The sequence below is a fragment of the Loxodonta africana genome, chromosome 10 (assembly GCF_030014295.1).
Source record: "Loxodonta africana isolate mLoxAfr1 chromosome 10, mLoxAfr1.hap2, whole genome shotgun sequence".
In the NCBI taxonomy this organism is placed as follows: domain Eukaryota; kingdom Metazoa; phylum Chordata; class Mammalia; order Proboscidea; family Elephantidae; genus Loxodonta; species Loxodonta africana.
This window is the reverse complement of record NC_087351.1, coordinates 116,817,175-116,836,403: the sequence shown is the minus strand read 5'-3', so window position 1 is coordinate 116,836,403 and position 19,229 is coordinate 116,817,175. Positions and strand designations below refer to the sequence as shown.

The following is a 19,229-nucleotide window of genomic DNA, read 5'->3' as shown; positions in this document are numbered from 1 at the left end:
ATTGAGAACGGAGACTTATTTTTAAAAGTCATTATAGTCTTTATTTTAGCATTGTTTTTCACACATGAGTTCAATGATTTCAGCCTAATAAATACATTTTTCTGACAAAAATACATGAGAAAAAGATGCTTACAGGAAAATTTGGGTTGATGAAATTTGATAACCTTGCCTGCCTTAGCAGTTTTCTTGAGCAACAAACATGATTTGTTTTAGATATTACTATATCTAATCATGGAGTATTGCACTGAGAATTCCATTAAAAAAATCTTGTTTTACATCATTTCTTCCTTTAAAATATTTAAAAAAATTAAAAAATAGTGTTTTGGTAAGCATAAACTTTTTTATTCAACAATGTTATTGCCAGGTGCCATTCAGTTCTGTTCTCACTCATAGCGACCCCATGTACAATAGAAGGAAACATTGCCCAGTCTTTCACTGTCCTCACAATTGTTGCTATGTTTGAGCCCATTGTTGCAGCCACTGTGTCAGTCCATGTCAATGAGGGTCTCCCTCTTTTTTGCCGACCCTCTACTTTACCAAGCATGATGTTCTTCTCCAGGGTCCCTTCTGACAATATGTTCAAAGTACGTGATTCAAAGTCTTGCTGTCCTCCCTTCTAAGGAGAACTCTGGCTGTACTTCTTCCAAGAAAGATTTGTTTGTTCTTCTGGCAGTCCATGGTATATTCAGTATTCTTTATGAACACCGTAATTTAAGAGGGTTCATTTCTTCTTTGGTCTTCCTTATTCTTTGTCCAGTGTTTACATGCATATGAGGCTATTGAAAATACCATAGTTTGGGTCAGGTGCACGTTAGTCCTCAGGGTGACATCATTTGTTTTTAACACTTTGAAAAGGTCTTTTTGAAGCATATTTGCCCAGTGCAATACATTGCCTTTTTTTGTGTGTGTGTTTTAAGTGAAAGGTTACAGTGCATATTTGTTTTTCATTCAAAAATTTATACAAAAATTGTTTTGTGACATAGGTTGCAATCCCTGCGATGTGTCAGCACTCTCCCCCTTACCTGTTCCGCTCTGGGTCCTCGGTAACCATTTGTCCAGTTTTCCTGTCCCTTCCTGCCTCCTCGTCTTCTTCGGGGGCAGGTGTTGCTCATTTGGTCTCGTATACTTGATTAAACTAAGAACCACATTCCTCATGTGTGTTATTGTTTGTTTTTTAGGCCTGTATAATCTTTTGCTGAAAAGTGGACTTCAGGAGTGGCTTCAGCCCTGAGTTAGCAGGGTGTCTCAGGGCCATAGTCTCAGGGGTTCCTCCAGTCTCCATCAGACCTCCTTGCTTGCCTTCTTATATTGCTAACATCCCCAACAATATCTTCCCATTGTAAAATCATTGAAAGGGGCCACTGCTAGAGATTGTGTTCAGCAGTGGCTCCTGCCACATTAGCTTTGGGAATGGTTCCTGTCCTGGGTTAACAGAAGGTCTGGGGGCCTCCTGTGCTGCAAACTTTGATAATGTCTAATAAGTAAATGCCTCAAGGGAATGCCTAAATTTGTGAAGCAAATATCTAGCTGAGATACAGAGTCTACAGTCATATACTAATATCACAAAAATATTGGTGTTCGGAGTGCCTGGTATTTATTTTTCTAAACAGCCTAGTATGGAGAAAGCAAGGAGCCATGTTTGCGCAGTGGTCTAAAAACATTCTGTTTGGAAACTTTTTTAGTGTTACAAACGTATCAGTTTTTAAATTTCTAATTGGTCATCCAGAGTAGACAAGAGATGTAATGAAATCTGAGGTAAACCCATAGAGGTACAATTTAACAACCAGAGAAATTTAGTAGCAGAAGTGGAACAGGTCAGCTTTCTCTCCTGCTTTATCAGATTGCTTCTGAGTTGAGACCAGACCAGTCTTGAATCCCATCAACCTGAGTGGCTGGTGGCTTTTAGGAAGTAGCTTTTAGGAAGACACGCTTGGTGGTAGTCTGCATGATGGATTGGCATGGCAAGAGTGGTGGAGGAAGGAGTGAGGCCAGAGTGACAAGAGTCCGAGCTAGAGTATTTGGAATGGAATAGTTATATATAGGCTATTGGTAAAATAAAAAAGGATGGGTGTGTGTCCTGTGGGAGCTTTTTTGTTAGGTGGCAATGAGTCATTTGAGACTCATAGTGACCTTTTGTACAACAAACGAAATCCTACCTGGTTCCTACCCCACGCTCACAATTGTTCCTATGTTTGAACCCACTGCTGCAGCCACTGTGCCAGTCCATCTCGTTGAGGGTCTTCGTCTTTTTCGCTGACCCTGTATTTTACCAAGCATGATGCCTTTCTCCAGGGACTGGTCCCTCTTGATAACATGTCCAAAGAACATGAGACTAAGTCTCACCATCCTCATTTCCAAAGAGTACTCTGGCTGTATTTCTTCCAAGACAGACTTCTTGTTCTGGCAGTCCATGGTATAATCAGTATTCTTTGCCAACACTGTAATTCAGAGGCATCAGTTCTTTTTTGTTCTATATTCATTGTCTAGTTTTCATATGCTTAAGAAGCGATTGAAAATACCGTGGCTTGAGTCAGGCGCACCTTAGTCCCTAAAGTGACATCCTTGCTTTTCAACACTTCAGAGAGGTCTTTTATAGAAGATTTGCCTAATGCAATGTGTCATTAATCTTTTTTTTTTTTAATTTTTATTGTGCTTTAAGTGAAAGTTTATAAATCAAGTCAGTCTCTCATATAAAAATTTTTATACACCTTGCTATATACTCCTAACTGTTCTCCCCCTAATGAGACAGCCCACTCCTTCTCTCCACTCTCTCTTTTCGTGTCCATTCCACCAGCTTCTAACCCCCTCTGCCCTCTCATCTCCCCTCCAGATAGGAGGTGCCAATATAGCCTCATGTATCTACTTGATCCAAGAAGCTTGTTCTTCACCAGCATCTTTTTCTATCCCATTGTCCAGTCCAATCTCTGTCTGAAGAGTTGGCTTTGGGAGTGGTTCCTGTCCTGGGCTAACAGAAGGTCTGGGGGCCATGCCCACTGGGGTCCTCCTAGTCTCAGTCAGACCGTTAAGGCTGGTCTTTTTACGAGAATTTGTGGTCTGCATCCCACTGCTCTCCTGCTCCCTCAGGGGTTCTCTGTTGTGTTCCCTGTCAGGGCAGTAGCCACGCACCATCTAGCTCTTCCATCTAGCTCTTCCGGAGTCAGGCTGATGGAGTCTCTGGTTTATGTGGCCCTTTCTGTCTCTTGGGCTCGTAATTACCTTGTGTCCTTGGTGTTCTTCATTCTCCTTTGCTCCAGGTGGGTTGAGACCAATTGATGCATCTTAGATGGCCACTTACTAGCGTTTAAGACCCCAGACGCCGCTCTCCAAAGTGGGATGGAGAATGTTTCTTAATAGATTTTATTATGCCAGTTGATTTAGATGTCTCCTAAAGCCATGGTCTCCAAACCCCCGCCCCTGCAACGCTGGCCTTTGAAGTGTTCAGCTTATTCAGGAAACTGCTTTTGGTTTAGTCCAGTTGTGCTGACCTCTCCTGTATTGTGTGTTGTCTTTCCCGTTACCTAAAGTAGTTCTTACCTACTATCTAATTAGTCAATACCCCCTACCCCCTCTCATAACCATCAAAGAATATTTCTTCTCTGTTTAAACTATTTCTCGAGTTCTTATAGTAGTGGTCTTATACAATATTTGTCCTTTTGCAGCTGACTAATTTCACTCAGCATAATGCCTTCCAGATTCCTCCATGTTATGAAATGTTTCAGATTCCTCACTGTTTTTTATCGATGCATAGTATTCCATTTTGTGAATATACCATAATTTATCTGTTCATCTGTTGACGGGCACCTTGGTTGCTTCCATCTTTTTGCTATTGTAAACATTGCTACAGTGAACATGCGTGTGCATGTATCTGTTCGTTTAAAGGCTCTTATTGCTCTAGGATGTATTCCGAGGAGAGGGATTGCTAGATCGGGTGGTAGTTCTATTTCTAACTTTATTAAAAAAAAAAAAAAAAAAACTTTTTAAGGAAGCGCCAAATCGATTTCCAAAGTGGTTGTACCATTTTACATTCCCACCAGCAGTGTATGAGTGTTCCAGTCACTCCAACAGTTATTATTTTGTGTTTTTTTGATTAATGCCAGCCTTGTTGGAGATGGAATCTCATTGTAGTTTTGATTTGCATTTCTCTAATGGGTTTTTTTTTTTTTAATGGCTAATGATTGTGAGCATTTCCTCATGTATCTGTTAGCAACCTGAATGTCTTCTTTAGTGAAGTGTCTATTCATATCTTTTGCCCATCTTTTAATTGGGTTATTTGTCTTTTTGCAGTTGAGTTTTTGCAGTATCATGTAGATTTTAGAGATCAGATGCTGATTGGAAATGTCATAGCTAAAAACTTTTTCCCAGTCCGTAGGGAATCTTTTTACTCTTTTGGTGAAGTCTTTGGATGAGCATAGGTTCTTGATTTTTAGGAGCTCCCCGTTACCTAGTTTTTCTTCTGTATACTTAATAATGTTTTGTATACTGTTTATGCCATATATTAGGGCTCCTAACATCCCTATTTTTTCTTCCATGATCTTTATCGTTTTAGATTTTATGTTTAGGTCTTTGATCCATTTTGAGTTAGTTTTTGTGCATAGTGTGAGGTACGGGTATTGTTTGATTTTTTTTTTTAAATGGATATCCAGTTATGCCAGCACCATTTGTTAAAAAGACTGTCTCTTCCCCGTTTAACTGATTTTGGGCATTTGTCAAATATTAACTGCTTGTATTATGTGGATGGATTTATGTCTGGAGTCTCAGTTCTATTCCATTGGTCTGTGTACCTGTTGTTGTACCAGTACCAGGCTGTTTTGACTACTTTGGCGGTATAATAGGTTCTAAAATCAGGTAGAGTGAGGCCTCCCACTTTGTTGTTCTTTTGCGGTAATGCTTTACTTATCCGAGGCTTCTTTCCCTTCCATCGTTTGATTTCTTGACTGCTGCTTCCCTGGACGTAGATTGTGGATCCAAGTGAAATGAAATCCTTGACAACGTTGATATTTTCTCCGTTTATCAGGATGCTGGTTACTGGTCCAGTTGTGGGAGTTTTTGCTTTATGTTGAGGTATAATTTGTACTGAAGGCTGTAGCCTTTGATCTTTATTGTTAAGTGCTTCAAATCCTCTTCACTTTCAGCAATGAAGGTTTTGTCATTTGCATATCACAGGTCGTTCCTGAGCCTCCCTTCAATCCTGATACCCTGTTCTTCTTCATATAGTCCAGCTTCTCTGATTATTTGCCCAGCATACAGATTCAATATGTATGTTGAAAGAATATAATCCTGGTGCATACTTTTCCTTATTTTAAGCCACGCGCTATCCCCATTTTCTGTTGGAATGACTGCTTCTTGGTCAATGTACAGGTTCCTCGTGAGCACAATTAAGTGTTCTGGAATTGCCATTCTTGCCAGTGTTACCCATAATTTGTTAGGAGCCACAGAATAGAACGCCTTTGCATAGTCAATAAAACACAATTAAACATCTTTGTGGTATTCTCTGCCTTCAGCTGGGATCCATCTGACATCAGCAATCATGTCCTTCATTCCACGTCCTCTTCTGAATCTGGCTTGAATTTCCGGCAGTTCCCTGTCGATACACTGCTGCAACCGTTTTTGAATTATCTTCAGCAAAATTTTACATGCGTGTGATATTAATGATATCGTTCCATAATTTCTGCATTCTGTTGGATCGCCTTTCTTTGGAATGGGCACAGATATGGATCTCTTCCAGTCAGTTGGCCAGGTAGCTGTCTTCCAGATTTCTTGGCATAAATGAGTGAGCTGCATCCGTTTGTTGAAACATCTCAGTTGGTATTCCATCAGTTACTGGAGCCTTGTTTTTCGTCAGTGCCTTCAGTGCAGCTTGGGCTTCTTCCTTCAGTGCCATTGATTCTTGATTATAATGCTACCTCCTGAAATGGTTGAATGTCAACCAGTTCTTTTCGGTACAGTGACTCTGTGTATTCTTTCTGTCTTCTTTTGATGCTTCCTATGTTGTTTATTATTTTACCCGTAGAATCCTTCAGAATTGCAACTCAAGGCTTGAGTCTTTTTCTTCAGTTCTTTCAACTTGAGAAATGCTGAGCTTGTTCTTGCCTTTTGGTTTTCTATCTCCAAGTCTTTGCACGTGTCATTATAGTACTTTGTCTTTTCCAGCCGCCCTTTGTTTAGCTCTTTTACTTCATCATTTCTCCATTTGCTTTAGCTACTCGACATTCAAGAGCAAGTTTCAGAGTCTATTCCGACGTTGCGTTTAGGTCTTTTCTTTCTTGTCTTATTAATGACCTTTTGCTTTCTTCATGTATGATGTCCTTGTTGTCATCCCACAGCTTGTCTGGTCTTCATTCATTAGTGTTCAGTGTGTCAAATCTATTCTTGAGATTGTCCCTAAATTCAGAGGGGATATACTCAAGGTCGTATTTTGGCTCTCGTGGACTTGCTCTAATTTTCTTCAGCTTCTGCCTGAACTTGCATAGGAGCAGTTTATGGTCTGTTCTGCGGTCAACCCCTGGCCTTGTTCTCACTGGTGTTATTGAGCTTCTCCATCATCTCTTTTCACAGATTTAGTCGTTTTGATTCCTTTGTATTTCATCCATTGAGGTCCATGTGTATAGTCGCCGTTTATATTGTTGAAAAAGGTATTTGCGATGAAGACGTTGTTGGTCTTGGAAAATTCTGTCGTATGATCTCTGGTGTTGTTTCTGTCACCAAGACCATGTTTTCCAACTACTGATCCTTTGATGTGAGCTTTGCTTTGATGTAAATATTTTCAATATTGTAAATACCACGTGCTCAGAGGAGAGAAGAGTTTGAGTTCTGAAAATGCTTTCTACTATGCTCTTTTCCTCCTCCTCCAGTAAAAGGGAGGGACAGGACATGTTGTGCTGTCTTTGTGATTTTGAAAGTAGGCAGGATCTATAAGATAAGAACGTAACTACTGTATGTGTAGATATGTTCTTATACCTTGCCTTGGTCCAGAAAAGATGAAGACTTTCGTCATGTATTAACAATTAGAAGATGTCTGCATTAAAGAGCAGTGAAAAGGAAAAACAAGAATAGAGTTATAAAACAGAGCAAGAAATTAGGGTTCTAATTAACATAGTTCTTATGGAAATACAGTGAGATCCTGTACCTGTTAGCTGGCCAGCTGCTTGGCCAGTTCCTTCCGAGTCCGTATTCTGGCGGTAAACACAAGTCATGCTCGTGCGATGAAAGTGAACCAGTTGCTCAGGAGAAGCACAACCGTTCCGATATTGAAAGCCAGAAGCATTTCGGTGAATTGTGACTCTTGGAGCTCTTGTGCCTAGTTTGATCCCGCTCCCACCCCCTTTGGCTCATGTAATTGTAGGAGTGTAAAGTAAAACAACGCCTGAAGAAAATAACTAAGTTAAATTTTGATGAAAATGTCTCTAGATGGTAATAGACATGGGCAGGTGTCTGATGGGAAGGAGTGAGAGGAAGAGCGTTGCATCCCTGGGATTGGTAGCTGTCTGCCGTGAGGTTCCGTGTGTATGTAAGTTAGAACCCATTAGCCTGGCTCTTCTGAGGTTTATGTTCCAGATTCCCCAATGTTGGAGTGTATATTTTTGTTTTGTTAGAAACAGAATGGCAACAAAAGATTCCTTAAATGTCTAATATCAAAATTAAATTGGAAACCTACTTCCGAAATGCCTTTACTTGGCATTTGGGACATTCACAGCACCTGGCCTTCTGGGAGTCCTACTCCCGTCACCTCAGCTAAGACTGAGTCATTTTTAGTAGAGGCACAAGTAACTTTTAATTTTACAACATGCGTTTGTTTCTTACTTTTTTTTTTGGCTGTGATTTATTTTTGCTTTTATGCATGGTGTGTGTTATTTCTTGAATTAGCTGGAACAAATGTAGGTTTATCTTAACACATAGTAGCATTGAGAGTGAGTGATGTGACTATCCTTTGAACTAAGTAAATAAAAAATTACCAATTTGCATATGATTTTTTTTCCCCCATCAAAGTGTTACTGTAGACATTGACATTTTTCAAATGAGGGTATATAAACTTTGTGCACATTTGGAAATTTGAGCCTGTATCCTAAAGTTTTGGTAAGATAGTTGAAGTAGACTGAGGCTTTCCAAACACTGTTTTTGTGTCACTGAAAAACCTGAAGATTTGTTGTTGTTAGGTGCTGTCGAGTCAGTTCTGAATCATAGTGACCCTTTGTACAACATAGTGAAACACTGCCAGGTGCTGCACCATCTGCCTTAGTCATCTAGTGTTGCTGTGGCAGAAATACCACAAGTAGATGGGTTTAACAAAGAGAAATTTATTCTCTCACAAGTCCAAGTTCAGGGCATCACCTCCAGGGGAGGGCCCTCTCTCTCTGTAGGTTTTGGAGGAAGGTCCTTGTCATCGATCTTCCCCTGGTCAAGGAGCTTCTCAGGCACGGGTACCCCGAGTTCAAAGGACACACTCTGCTCCTGGTGCTGCTTTCTTGGTGGTATGAGGTCCCCAACTCTGCTTGCTTCCCTTTCCTATTATCTTGTAAGATAAAAGTGGTGCAGGTCACACTCCAGGGAAACTCCCTTTACATTGGACCAGGGATGTGACCTGAGCAAGGGTGTAATGTCCCACCCTAATCCTCTTTAACCACAGGCAGAGATTATAACACATAGGAAAATCACAAAATGGAGGACAACCACACAATACTGGGAATCATGGCCTAACTAAGTTGACGTGTATTTTTGGGGGACACAATTGAATCCATGACGCCATCCTCATGATCATTGTTATGCTTGAGCCCATCGTTGCAGCCACTGTGTCAGTCCACCTTGTTGACGATCTTCCTCTTTTTCCTTGACCCTCTAATTTACCAAGCATAATGTCCTTCTCCGTGGACTTATCCCTCCTGATAACATGTCTGGAGTCCGTGGGATGAAGTCTCTCCATCCTTGCTTCTAAAGAGCATTCTGGTTGTGCTTCCTCCCAGACAGGTTTGAGGGGAGGGCAAAACGAAAAGGTAGGAGAGAGGTCTCCACAGAGAGTGGCTTCCCGAATGTCGTTGATGACCTAAACGCAGCTGGTATTGAATTAAAACCGTTCAGTAGGAAAAGAATGTAGAGAAACATCACTTGCGCCAAGTCTGTCCAGCTCTTCCCCTTCCTCCCCTCCCCCCGCCCAGGAAAGATAGAGGCTCATTGCTTGCCACGAATTCAAATTACACTTGGCATGAAGATTCTCCTTGCTTGAACGAAGTCTAGCCTAGTTAGGATGAACTTGTCTTAACTTCTGGCTCTACCCATCATTTATAAAAGCATGCTTAATTCTGAGATAGCCACAAAGGGCTGTAGTTTATTTGGAGAAACTCGTGTGAAACAACAGACAACACAGAATAACACAGTTAGGCTCGGATATGTGGTCAGTGTGCTTTTTTTTTTAACATCTAAATACTTAAAAAATCCTAAATAAGTGTATGGTGTGGGGAAGGAGTCCCTGGGTGATGCAAACAGTTAAGCACTGGACTAACTGAAAGGTTGCGTTGGAACCCACCCAGAGGTGCCTCGGGACACAGGTCTTACGAAAGCCTTGAAAACCCTTCTGAGGGCAGTTGTACTCTGAAGCACATTGGGTCGCCACGAGTCGGAACCGACTTGACAGCAGCTGGTTTGGGGAGTCCCTGGGTGGTACAAATAGCGAAGTGCTTGGCTCCTAACCAAAAGGTTGGTGGTTTGAATCCTCCCAAAGTCACCTTGGGAAAAAGACCTGGCAATTTACTGAAAGATCACAGCCACTGACAGCCCTGTGGAGTGTACTTCTTTGAAACACGTGGGGTTGTCATTAGTTGTAATGAATTGGATGGCAGCTGTTTTTTTAGTGAAAGTTTTTGTTTGTGGCTTGAGGCAGGGTTTGCCCGTTGTCAGGCAGTTTTGAGGGCCCCCTTTTTGATGTCAGTTTTGTGAAACCCAATGATAACTATTTACTGATTGAAAAAATTAGGTACTAACCAAGACATGAATTCAGTTACACTTAATTTGTATGTTTTAATATAGATGCTACATAAATTTGAAAAGTAGGACATAAATGTAACATCATTCGTCTAGACAATGTTCGGTGTTCTTTGGATTCCTAGATTTTGCGACTAAGACAGTAGCCTTTTGTGGCTGTGCAGTGTAGTTTAAAGGAGTAGGAGAAAGTGATCTTATGTGAATTAATTGCTGCAATAGATAATAATACACTTTATTCATATTTATTCAGTAAACGTTGTTATGAAACCTGAGATGATGCGTAACTGACCAGAAAACGCTGGCTAGGTCATATCCAGCACTGTGGCTGACTGGTCACAAGCAGCCTGGTCTTCCCGGCTTAGGTCTCTGTTGATATCAGAGGACAAAACCAGGGCCTGGTAGTCACAGTACACATGGACTCCAGGGGGTAGGTCGTCAGCACGTCGTGGGACTCAATGTGCACAGCATACTTGGATTTGGCACATTATTGCTTGAGTAGATCGTTGTTGTTAGTTGCCATTGAACTGATTCTGACTCATGGCGACCCCATATGTGCAGAGTAGAACTGCTCCATAGGGTTTTCAAGGCTGTGACCTTTCAGAAGCAGATTGCCAGGCCTGTCTTCCAAGGTGTCCTTGGGTGGGTTTGAACCACCAGCCTTTCAGTTAGCTACCCTGGCCTGCTAAAAAAAAAAAAAAGTAGATTATCACCCCTTAATTCAGTAAAGAAAAATGTATTTAGAACTTGGAGGGAAAAAGTAGCTTTAAATGTGTGTGAAATAAACACTTGAATTTCTTATGGAATGGAGTGTTCCATGAAACAATTTAGGGAAATTCTAATCCAGATGTTAGGTTTTTCCCATATCTCTGACCTGGCTTTGTATGCTATTCAACTTGTTAATTTTTAAATAATAGTTATGTTATCTTTAGAGTTCTTTATAAAGTTAATTATTTCACCAGGGACAAGTAAAAAAAGCAAGAATCGGTTCTGCTAAGTCATATTGAGTCAAATTATTTGCCTAAGCATCTAAAGCATGCGGTGCCTTTTCCCTGGTTGTTAAAATCCTTTTGGTCGTACAAACCTGGAATGTCCCTTAAAATGGAAAAACCTGTTAGACTGGCACCATCATTGAAGTCTCTTACCAAAAATCATTTAACAACCTTAGTATGAACACACTTCTTTCCCCCAAGCTGTGTCTGTGTTTCTGTTATTTGGTCTGTTATATGTGGACAGTCAAGAAATCAAAAGACGCACCACACTGGGCAAATCTGCTACAAAAGACCTCGTCACAGTGTTGAAAAGCAAAGGTGTCACCTTGAAGACTAAGGTGCGCCTGACCCAAGCCATGGTATTTTCAATCGCATCATATGCATGTGAAAGTTGGACAATGAATAAGGAAGACTGAAGAATTGATGCCTTTGAATTGTGGTGTTGATGAAGAATACTGAATATACCGTGGGCTGCCAAAAGAATGAACAGATCTGTCTTGGAAGAAGTACATCCAGAAAGCTCCCATAGAAGGAAGGATGGCCGGACTGCGTCTTACGTATTTTGGACATGTTGTCAGGAGGGATCAGTCCCTGGAGAAGGACATCATGCTTGGTAAAGTAGAGGATCAGAGGAAAAGAGGGAGCCCTTCAGTGAGATGGATTGACACAGTGGTTGCAACAATGGGCTCAAGCATAACCGTGATTGTGAGGATGGCACAGGACTGGGCAGTGTTTCGTTCTGTGGTTCATAAGGTCACTATGAGTCGCACCTGACAACAGTAATGTGGGCTTTATGCACCGTAATTCAGATGCTAAGTTCCCTCTGTTTTGGTAAAACAGCATTTTTGTAGAGAGTTTTTTTTTTTTTTTTTTAATTGCTTTGGAAGTGTATGGATTTTGGCCCTTTTTCAACAAGTAAAACTTCTCAGAAGTTGACTGTATTCTGATTACATTTCTGATTGCTCAAAGTTTTCTCTGGCAATACATTTTGGATCTAGATTTTTATTTGTAAAATATTCAAGGATTTAGGTAGTGAGAAAGTTAAAATGCTTATGGGAGAAGAAACAATGTTTTCTTTTTGGTCGCTTGTTTTTGTTTTCTTTTTGTTGTGTGACAAGTAAATGTTCTTTGTAAGTAAAATGACTTTTGGGTCTGGTGGAGAACCAGCCACGCTTAGAAATGCATTTTACTAAAGCAGTTTTTCTAGTAATGTTGATTTGTTTCAAAATAGTAGACTTTCTGGGCAGTAATTTTCTCTCCTTCTGTTTACAGTCCAGTTACAACGCAGGGATCACAACAGACACGGCCGCCTCAGAAGCACTATGGTATCACCTCCCCTATCAGCTTAGCAACCCCCAAGGAGACTGACTGCGTTCTTACACAGAGACTCATCGAGACTCTGAAGCCTTTTGGGGTTTTTGAAGAGGAGGAGGAGCTGCAGCGCAGGTAAATTAGATGTGTGTCTGTAAAGTAGAATTTATAATTCGTTAGTAGTGTTGAAATAAACTGATTTTGTGACACTCTGTATTGAGTTATCCAGTTAGGAGGTCAGAGTTATTCTCCCAAATCTGTGTATCTGTTTCAGAAAAGAGTGATACTTAAAGGGGTGACCAAATGGTGGCGTGTCAGGACTTCCTCCCCTGACTTCACAGGGTGGGGAGAAGGGTCATTATCAGTGTCCACAGCCCAAGGCTGATTGCTATCAGGCAGCCAGCCTTGCCTCCGCCCTCCTGCTTTATTGTCTGTACACAGGGCGCTCTGTTTCCATGCCTCTGATCCCTGATAGTCTGGAGCCCAAACAGCTTAATTCTTCTTTTTTTTATTTGTTAACTTTTATTAAGCTTCAAGTGAGCGTTTGCAAATCCAATCAGTCTGTCACATACAAGTTTACATACATCTTACTCCGTACTCCCACTTGCTCTTCCCCTATTGAGTCAGCCCTTTCAGTCTCTCCTTTCGTGACAATTTTGCCAGCTTCCCTCTCTCTCTATCCTCCCATCCCCCCTCCAGACAAGAGTTGCCAACACACTCTCAAGTGTCCACCTGATATAATTAGCTCACTCTTCATCAGCATCTCTCTCCCACCCGCTGACCAGTCCCTTTCATGTCTGATGAGTTGTCTTCGGGGATGGTTCCTGTCATGTGCCAACAGAAGGTCTGGGGACCATGGCCACCGGGATTCCTCTAGTGTCAGTCTGACCATTAAGTCTGGTCTTTTTATGAGAATTTGGGGTCTGCATCCCACTGATCTCATGCTCCCTCAGGGGTTCTCTGTTGTGGTCCCTGTCAGGGCAGTCGTTGATTGTGGCCGGGCACCAACTAGTTCTTCTTGTCTCAGGATGATGTAGGTCTCTGGTTCATGTGGCCCTTTCTGTCTCTTGGGCTCTTAGTTGTCGTGTGACCTTGGTGTTCTTCATTTTCCTTTGCTCCAGATGGATTGAGACCATTTGATGCATCTTAGATGGCCGCTTGTTAGCATTTAAGACCCCAGACGCCACATTTCAAAGTGGGATGCAGAATGTTTTCATAATAGAATTATTTTGCCAATTGACTTAGAAGTCCCTTCAAACCATGTTCCCCAAACCCCCGCCCCTGCTCCGCTGACCTTTGAAGCATTCATTTTATCCCGGAAACTTCTTTGCTTTTAGTCCAGTGCGATTGAGCTGACCTTCCATGTATTGAGTGTTGTCTTTCTCTTCACCTAAAGCAGTTCTTATCTACTGATTAATCAATAAAAAACCCTCTCCCTCCCTCCCTCCCTCCCCCCTTCGTAACCACAAAAGTATGTGTTCTCAGTTTTTACTATTTCTCAAGATCTTATAATAGTGGTCTTATACAATATTTGTCCTTTTGCCTCTGACGAATTTCGCTCAGCATAATGCCTTCCAGGTTCCTCCATGTTATGAAATGTTTCACAGATTCGTCACTGTTGTTTATCGATGCGTAGTATTCCATTGTGTGAGTATACCACAATTTATTTACCCATTCATCCGTTGATGGACACCTTGGTTGCTTCCAGCTTTTTGCTATTGTAAACAGAGTTGCAATAAACATGGGTGTGCATATATCTGTTTGTGTGAAGGCTCTTGTATCTCTAGGGTATATTCCGAGGAGTGGGATTTCTGGGTTGTATGGTAGTTCTATTTCTAACTCAAACAGCTTAATTCTTGACTGGTGTTTGTTTTCTCTACAGGATTTTAATTTTGGGAAAATTAAATAACCTGGTAAAAGAGTGGATACGGGAAATCAGTGAAAGCAAGGTAAGTGACGTTTTGCATACAGAATCGTTTGCCATTTGTCACCAACTGAACACAGCAACTGTTTTATAGAACATCCTTGTTTCTGAGTGGACCTGGAGGCTTAATGTAATGCAGAGTCCATTTTAGTCCCTTGATGATGATTTTATATTTTCTTTCTAGTTATTTTGGAAGCAGGAAAAACTGAACTGAGTTTCATGATTTTATATGTACTTTTTTGGTTGGAACATTTCAAAGCTTAAATTACTTCTACACTTCACAGAAATGATAGATATGTACCTGAAAAGGTGCTGGAAAAATATTTAATATGTTTGAGAATCTTGTTACCTCTCAGGTACCCTACAAAGATAATTTTTTTTTCTTTTAGGATTTAAGGTATTAGACTCTCAAGCAGAATATCTGTTTGTTTTTTATAATGACATTTTCTGTGTTCCTAATACTGTATTATTAGAATACCCATGCACACAACTGATAAATTCATGACAGGGTTTATGGCAAAGGAAGTGGATTCTTAAAGAGTTGTGTGTGGAATTCATTTGACCCATTTTTAAAAATACCCAAACCAAACCTAAACCAAAACCAAGTCATTGCTGTCGAGTTGATTCTGTTCAGCGAAATAGCTGCAGTTTATGCAGGGTAGTCCAAAGTGCTGAAAAGGTGATGGAGAGAGAATCAAGGGTAGCCCAAGGTGCTGAAAAGGTGATGGAGAGAGAATCAAGCGTAGCCGAAAGCCTTATAGGATGGGGACAAAGGGCATCAACTTAGAAGAAAAGTAAATCAAGTCTCTTGATTGGGTCAGATTTATATTATTTTCTTAAAACAGTGTATACATGTTTTTAGGTGACTAATGAAAACCTGAACAGTTGGAGTCCTCTAAATTGGGGGTTCTATGTACTACTAAAAAAAACCCTAAAAAACCCATTGCTGTCTTGTTGATCCTGACTCATAGCAGCCCTGTATACTATTGGAAACCCTGGTGGTGCAGTGGTTAAGTGCTCAGCTACTAACTGAAGGGTCAGTGGTTTGAACCTACCAGCCGCTCTGTGGGAGAAAGATGTGACAGTCTGCTTCTGTAATGATTACAGCCTTGGAAACCCTATGGGGCAGTTCTCCTCTGTCCTTTAGGGTCGCTAGGAGTTGGAAACTACTCAGTGGCAGTGGGTTTCTTTTTTTTTTTTGGTTTTAACAGCATCCCTGGACTCTACCCAGTAGATGCACCCCACCCCCCCAAGTTGCGACAACCAAAATGTCTTCAGGCATTGCCATATGTTCTCTGGTGGACAGAATCCTCATTGATTGACTGCCACTGATTTAACATAAACCAAAAAAACCAAACCCCGCTGCCATTGAGTCGATTCTGACTCATAGCTACAGCATAGGACAGAGTAGAACTGCCCCATAGGGTTTCCAAGGAGCGTCTGGTGAATTCAAACTGCTGACCTTTGGGTTAGCAGCCAAACTCTTAACCACCATAATTTATAGTATTCTGGGAGAAAAATCACATAACATTTTTGGACAGTAGACCCTGTTTGCCATCTAATATTTTAAGACTTCTTAAAAAAAGATTTTAAAATTAACAATGTTTTTTCTGTGACTTGAATTGAGAAATCCTAATTTCTGGGTTACAGTGATCTCAGTAGGTATAAGCTTGTTCATGTCTAAAGCTACACTAATATAGTAGCCCCAGCCACATATGGGTGTTTAAATTAACCAAAATTAAATAACATTGAACGTTAAGGTTTTTTAGCCATACTAGCTATATTTCACGTGCTGCATAGCCACGTGTAGGTAGCGGCTACTGTACTGGGCAGTGCAGATAGAGACCGTTTCCACCCTCACAGGAAGTTGTGTTGGACGTTTATCTGTCTCTGGAGCTCTGTGCAGATCGGTGTCCTCACTTCATTGCTCCCTAACCTCGTTCGTAGGCCTGTTTCTGTACACATGTTGGATGTTCGTCTGTCTCTGGAGCGCTGTGCAGATCGGTGTCCTCACTTCATTGCTCCCTAACCTCGTTCATAGGCCTGTTTCTGTACACATGTTGGATGTTCGTCTGTCTGTGGAGCTCTGTGCAGATCGGTGTCCTCACTTCATTGCTCCCTAACCTCGTTTGTAGGCCTGTTTCTGTACACATGCTGCTGCTTCATTTCAGTAATGGAGCTTCTTTGTAACTAAATATAGAAAGATAAAAAGTCTTGCTATTTTTTAGACTATAACATTATACATGTATGTAATAGTTTATTTTCTGTAAGTGGTGGTTAAATGCACCCTTAAAAATAGCCTTCCTCAAATCTTTAGAACTTGTTTTTAGGACCTTTCTAGTATGAAATAATGCTTCATTTATGCCATGTATTTATTTTTTCTGAGAGAGTGGTCTCTCCTATATGTTGTGGTACTGAAAAGAGACTTTACTGGGAAATTAGGTAAGGAGAAACACTGAACTAGAACTCACTCACATTGGTTTTTGTTTGCATACACCACCATCCTTAACAGTGAGGGCCCTTGAGTACCCACCGTCATACTCTAGCCGTGCTATGGTCACGATGGGTTCTCAGTGATTTCGCCCTCGCCGCCTGAATGAGAAACTATGAGTAGCTTAGTTCTTTTTAAAGTCATCCTACCAAAGTCTTTCAGAAATCTAAAAAAACTACACTACCACTTGTCAGTGTTGGCTGTAAAGTCACTTTTCATGTAGTAAAATTAGACTCCAGTGTGCTATTTAGTATAATTGAATATGATCTTTTTAAGTGATCACAGTATCTGTTTTTGTTGTGTTTTCATATTCGTGGTTTATTTTATGTAGTGTCTTTGTCAGGAATAAAACCCCTGGTCTGGTATCGCCCCTGTGGGAGTACACGACCTCCTCTGCCTTAATATAGCAGTTTTCAGAAACGTGGCCAAAAAAAACCCCAAAAACCAAACCCGTTGCCACCGAGTTGATTCCGACTCATAGCCACCCTGTATGTGGCAAGCAGCTAAAATAGCTTGGATCATCACTAAAGAACACTTCATTGAAAGTAGGAAAAATTGCTTGCATTTCAAATTAGGTTGGTCTGTGAAGGAAGGGCTGTTATTTTGTAGAGCTTATAGTTTTAATACTCTCTATATAAATTTGCACTGAAATCTTAACTGGGTTTTTTTGGAAGTACAGTACCATCTGAAATAATTTTCCTTGCGTGTCACTGGCAAAATAACTATTTTTTAAATTTGTTTCAATAGAATCTTCCACAATCTGTAATTGAAAATGTTGGAGGAAAAATTTTTACATTTGGATCTTACAGATTAGGAGTACACACAAAAGGTAAATATTATTTTATTAACCTTGAGAAGGGGTCCTTTTATTTTCTTAAAAATGTTAAAGAAGTGTTCGTCTCAGTTGCTTGTGCTGTGTCATAGCTGAAGTTTGCATGGAAGAGAAGACCTCAAGGGGTCTAAATTTGGGAAGAAGAAAGATGTAATGTGATGCTTTCTTTTATACCCACACTGTCCGGTGCAGTATAAAAATTAAGTAAAAATAAAAATTGGTTTCCTTAGTAGAAGTAGACACATTTCATATGCTGACTAGCCACATACGATAGTGGCTGCCAGGTTGGACAGTACAGATACAAAACATTCCCCCCTTGTAGAGAACGCTGTTGGGCAGCACTGCCCTCCCTGTGATTTCCTTCATGTGAAGAATGCCACTGTAAAAAGACAGAATAAAAACGAATTCAAGCTTTTAAGCAATTTTGCGGTTTTCCTTTTTCCCGTACTTTTATTATAGACAAATTGTAAGTATGGCTAAGCAAAAAAAAGCCATTCGTAATCACTGTCAGTATTTTCTTGCAGATTTTTTCCCCTCTATGCAAATCAAAACACAATAAAAATGCTGTCCTGGCAAAGAACACTCGTTGAGCTCTTTTCTCTGAACTGGGCCTGGAGCTAAGCGTTTGATCTCTATTATCTTATTCAGCCCTTGCAGTCCTCTTGTTCCCATAGAACCAGCAAGTGGTCTGAGACCTAAGGAAGCAGTGTGGCTTCAGCAGTTTCTCCCAGGCATCTCTTGGCAGAAGCAGGGCTCTAACCCAGGCAGCCTGCGGGTGTAGTCTATAACCATTAACCAGTGGCCTCTCTGCTTTAAAAGTATCTGCCTGTATAGTGCTGTCTGCATTTGGCATCCCCCCACCTCCCACTGCCCTGTGCCAGGAGATGTGCATTTGCTGTGGTGTACTGTGGCCCTCTCCTCCCCATGGATGTAGACGGCCTTCAGAGTAGTGCCTTCGCTCCCACATGTAGGGAATGCCTGTGCTACCTGGCCTCACATTCGTCTCCCCGTCATGGTCCTACTTGTTGATTTTAATTCTTTTTCAAGTTTATTCTGTAGGTCCCATTTGGGGTTAGATAGGAACCTAGAAGTACCAGTCATATAGTGTATAGAGGAAAACAGTATTTTTTTTTTTAAACTTATGAACATGGGTATGACTAGTGACATTAAGATGTCGGGCATGTGCTTGACTCATTCCCGCTCTTCACCGTGAAAACCTATCTCATTCACCTTTCTCTGACTCCCAGTTCACCGCGGCCACTACAGATAGAGGATGCTTCAGGGAAAAGACAAAACCACATCCCATCATTTAGAACCCTATTTTTCCTATACTGGGTGGTAATTTTTTTTGGGTCATGGGGGTCATGCATTTTTAGAGGTGGCTCACTAGTATAATGTTAACAGGTTCTCAACATAAGATTCTGCCTGATCAGATGCAAAATATTTTTCTTGTAATATTGATAAGTGGTTGATGGGCTTAATTTTTTTTAGGTGCTGATATTGATGCATTGTGTGTTGCACCAAGACATGTTGATCGAAGTGACTTTTTCACCTCATTCTATGATAAATTGAAGTTACAGGAAGAAGTAAAAGATTTAAGAGTGAGTAAATGTCTGGCTAAAGGGAGTGGAGTTACAGCAGTTACTTAGTCTACTGAGTTTTAGGATATAGCCATCATTTACTGCACTCTCTCAGTGTGTTAGACCCTTC

General features: G+C 40.9%; 1 protein-coding gene across 5 annotated transcripts in view; it reads left to right on the top strand.

The window, feature by feature from the left end:
* PAPOLA (poly(A) polymerase alpha) overlaps positions 1 to 19,229 on the top strand; it is a 65,430-nt gene that overhangs the window by 10,696 nt on the left and 35,505 nt on the right. For all 5 annotated transcript variants that reach the window (XM_023546570.2, XM_023546569.2, XM_010588849.3 and 2 more), the window contains exons 2-5: positions 12,234 to 12,407; positions 14,155 to 14,221; positions 17,435 to 17,516; positions 19,011 to 19,120. In XM_023546570.2, coding sequence (XP_023402338.1) covers positions 12,234 to 12,407; positions 14,155 to 14,221; positions 17,435 to 17,516; positions 19,011 to 19,120 — 433 coding nt within the window. The remainder of the gene's footprint in view (positions 1 to 12,233; positions 12,408 to 14,154; positions 14,222 to 17,434; positions 17,517 to 19,010; positions 19,121 to 19,229) is intronic.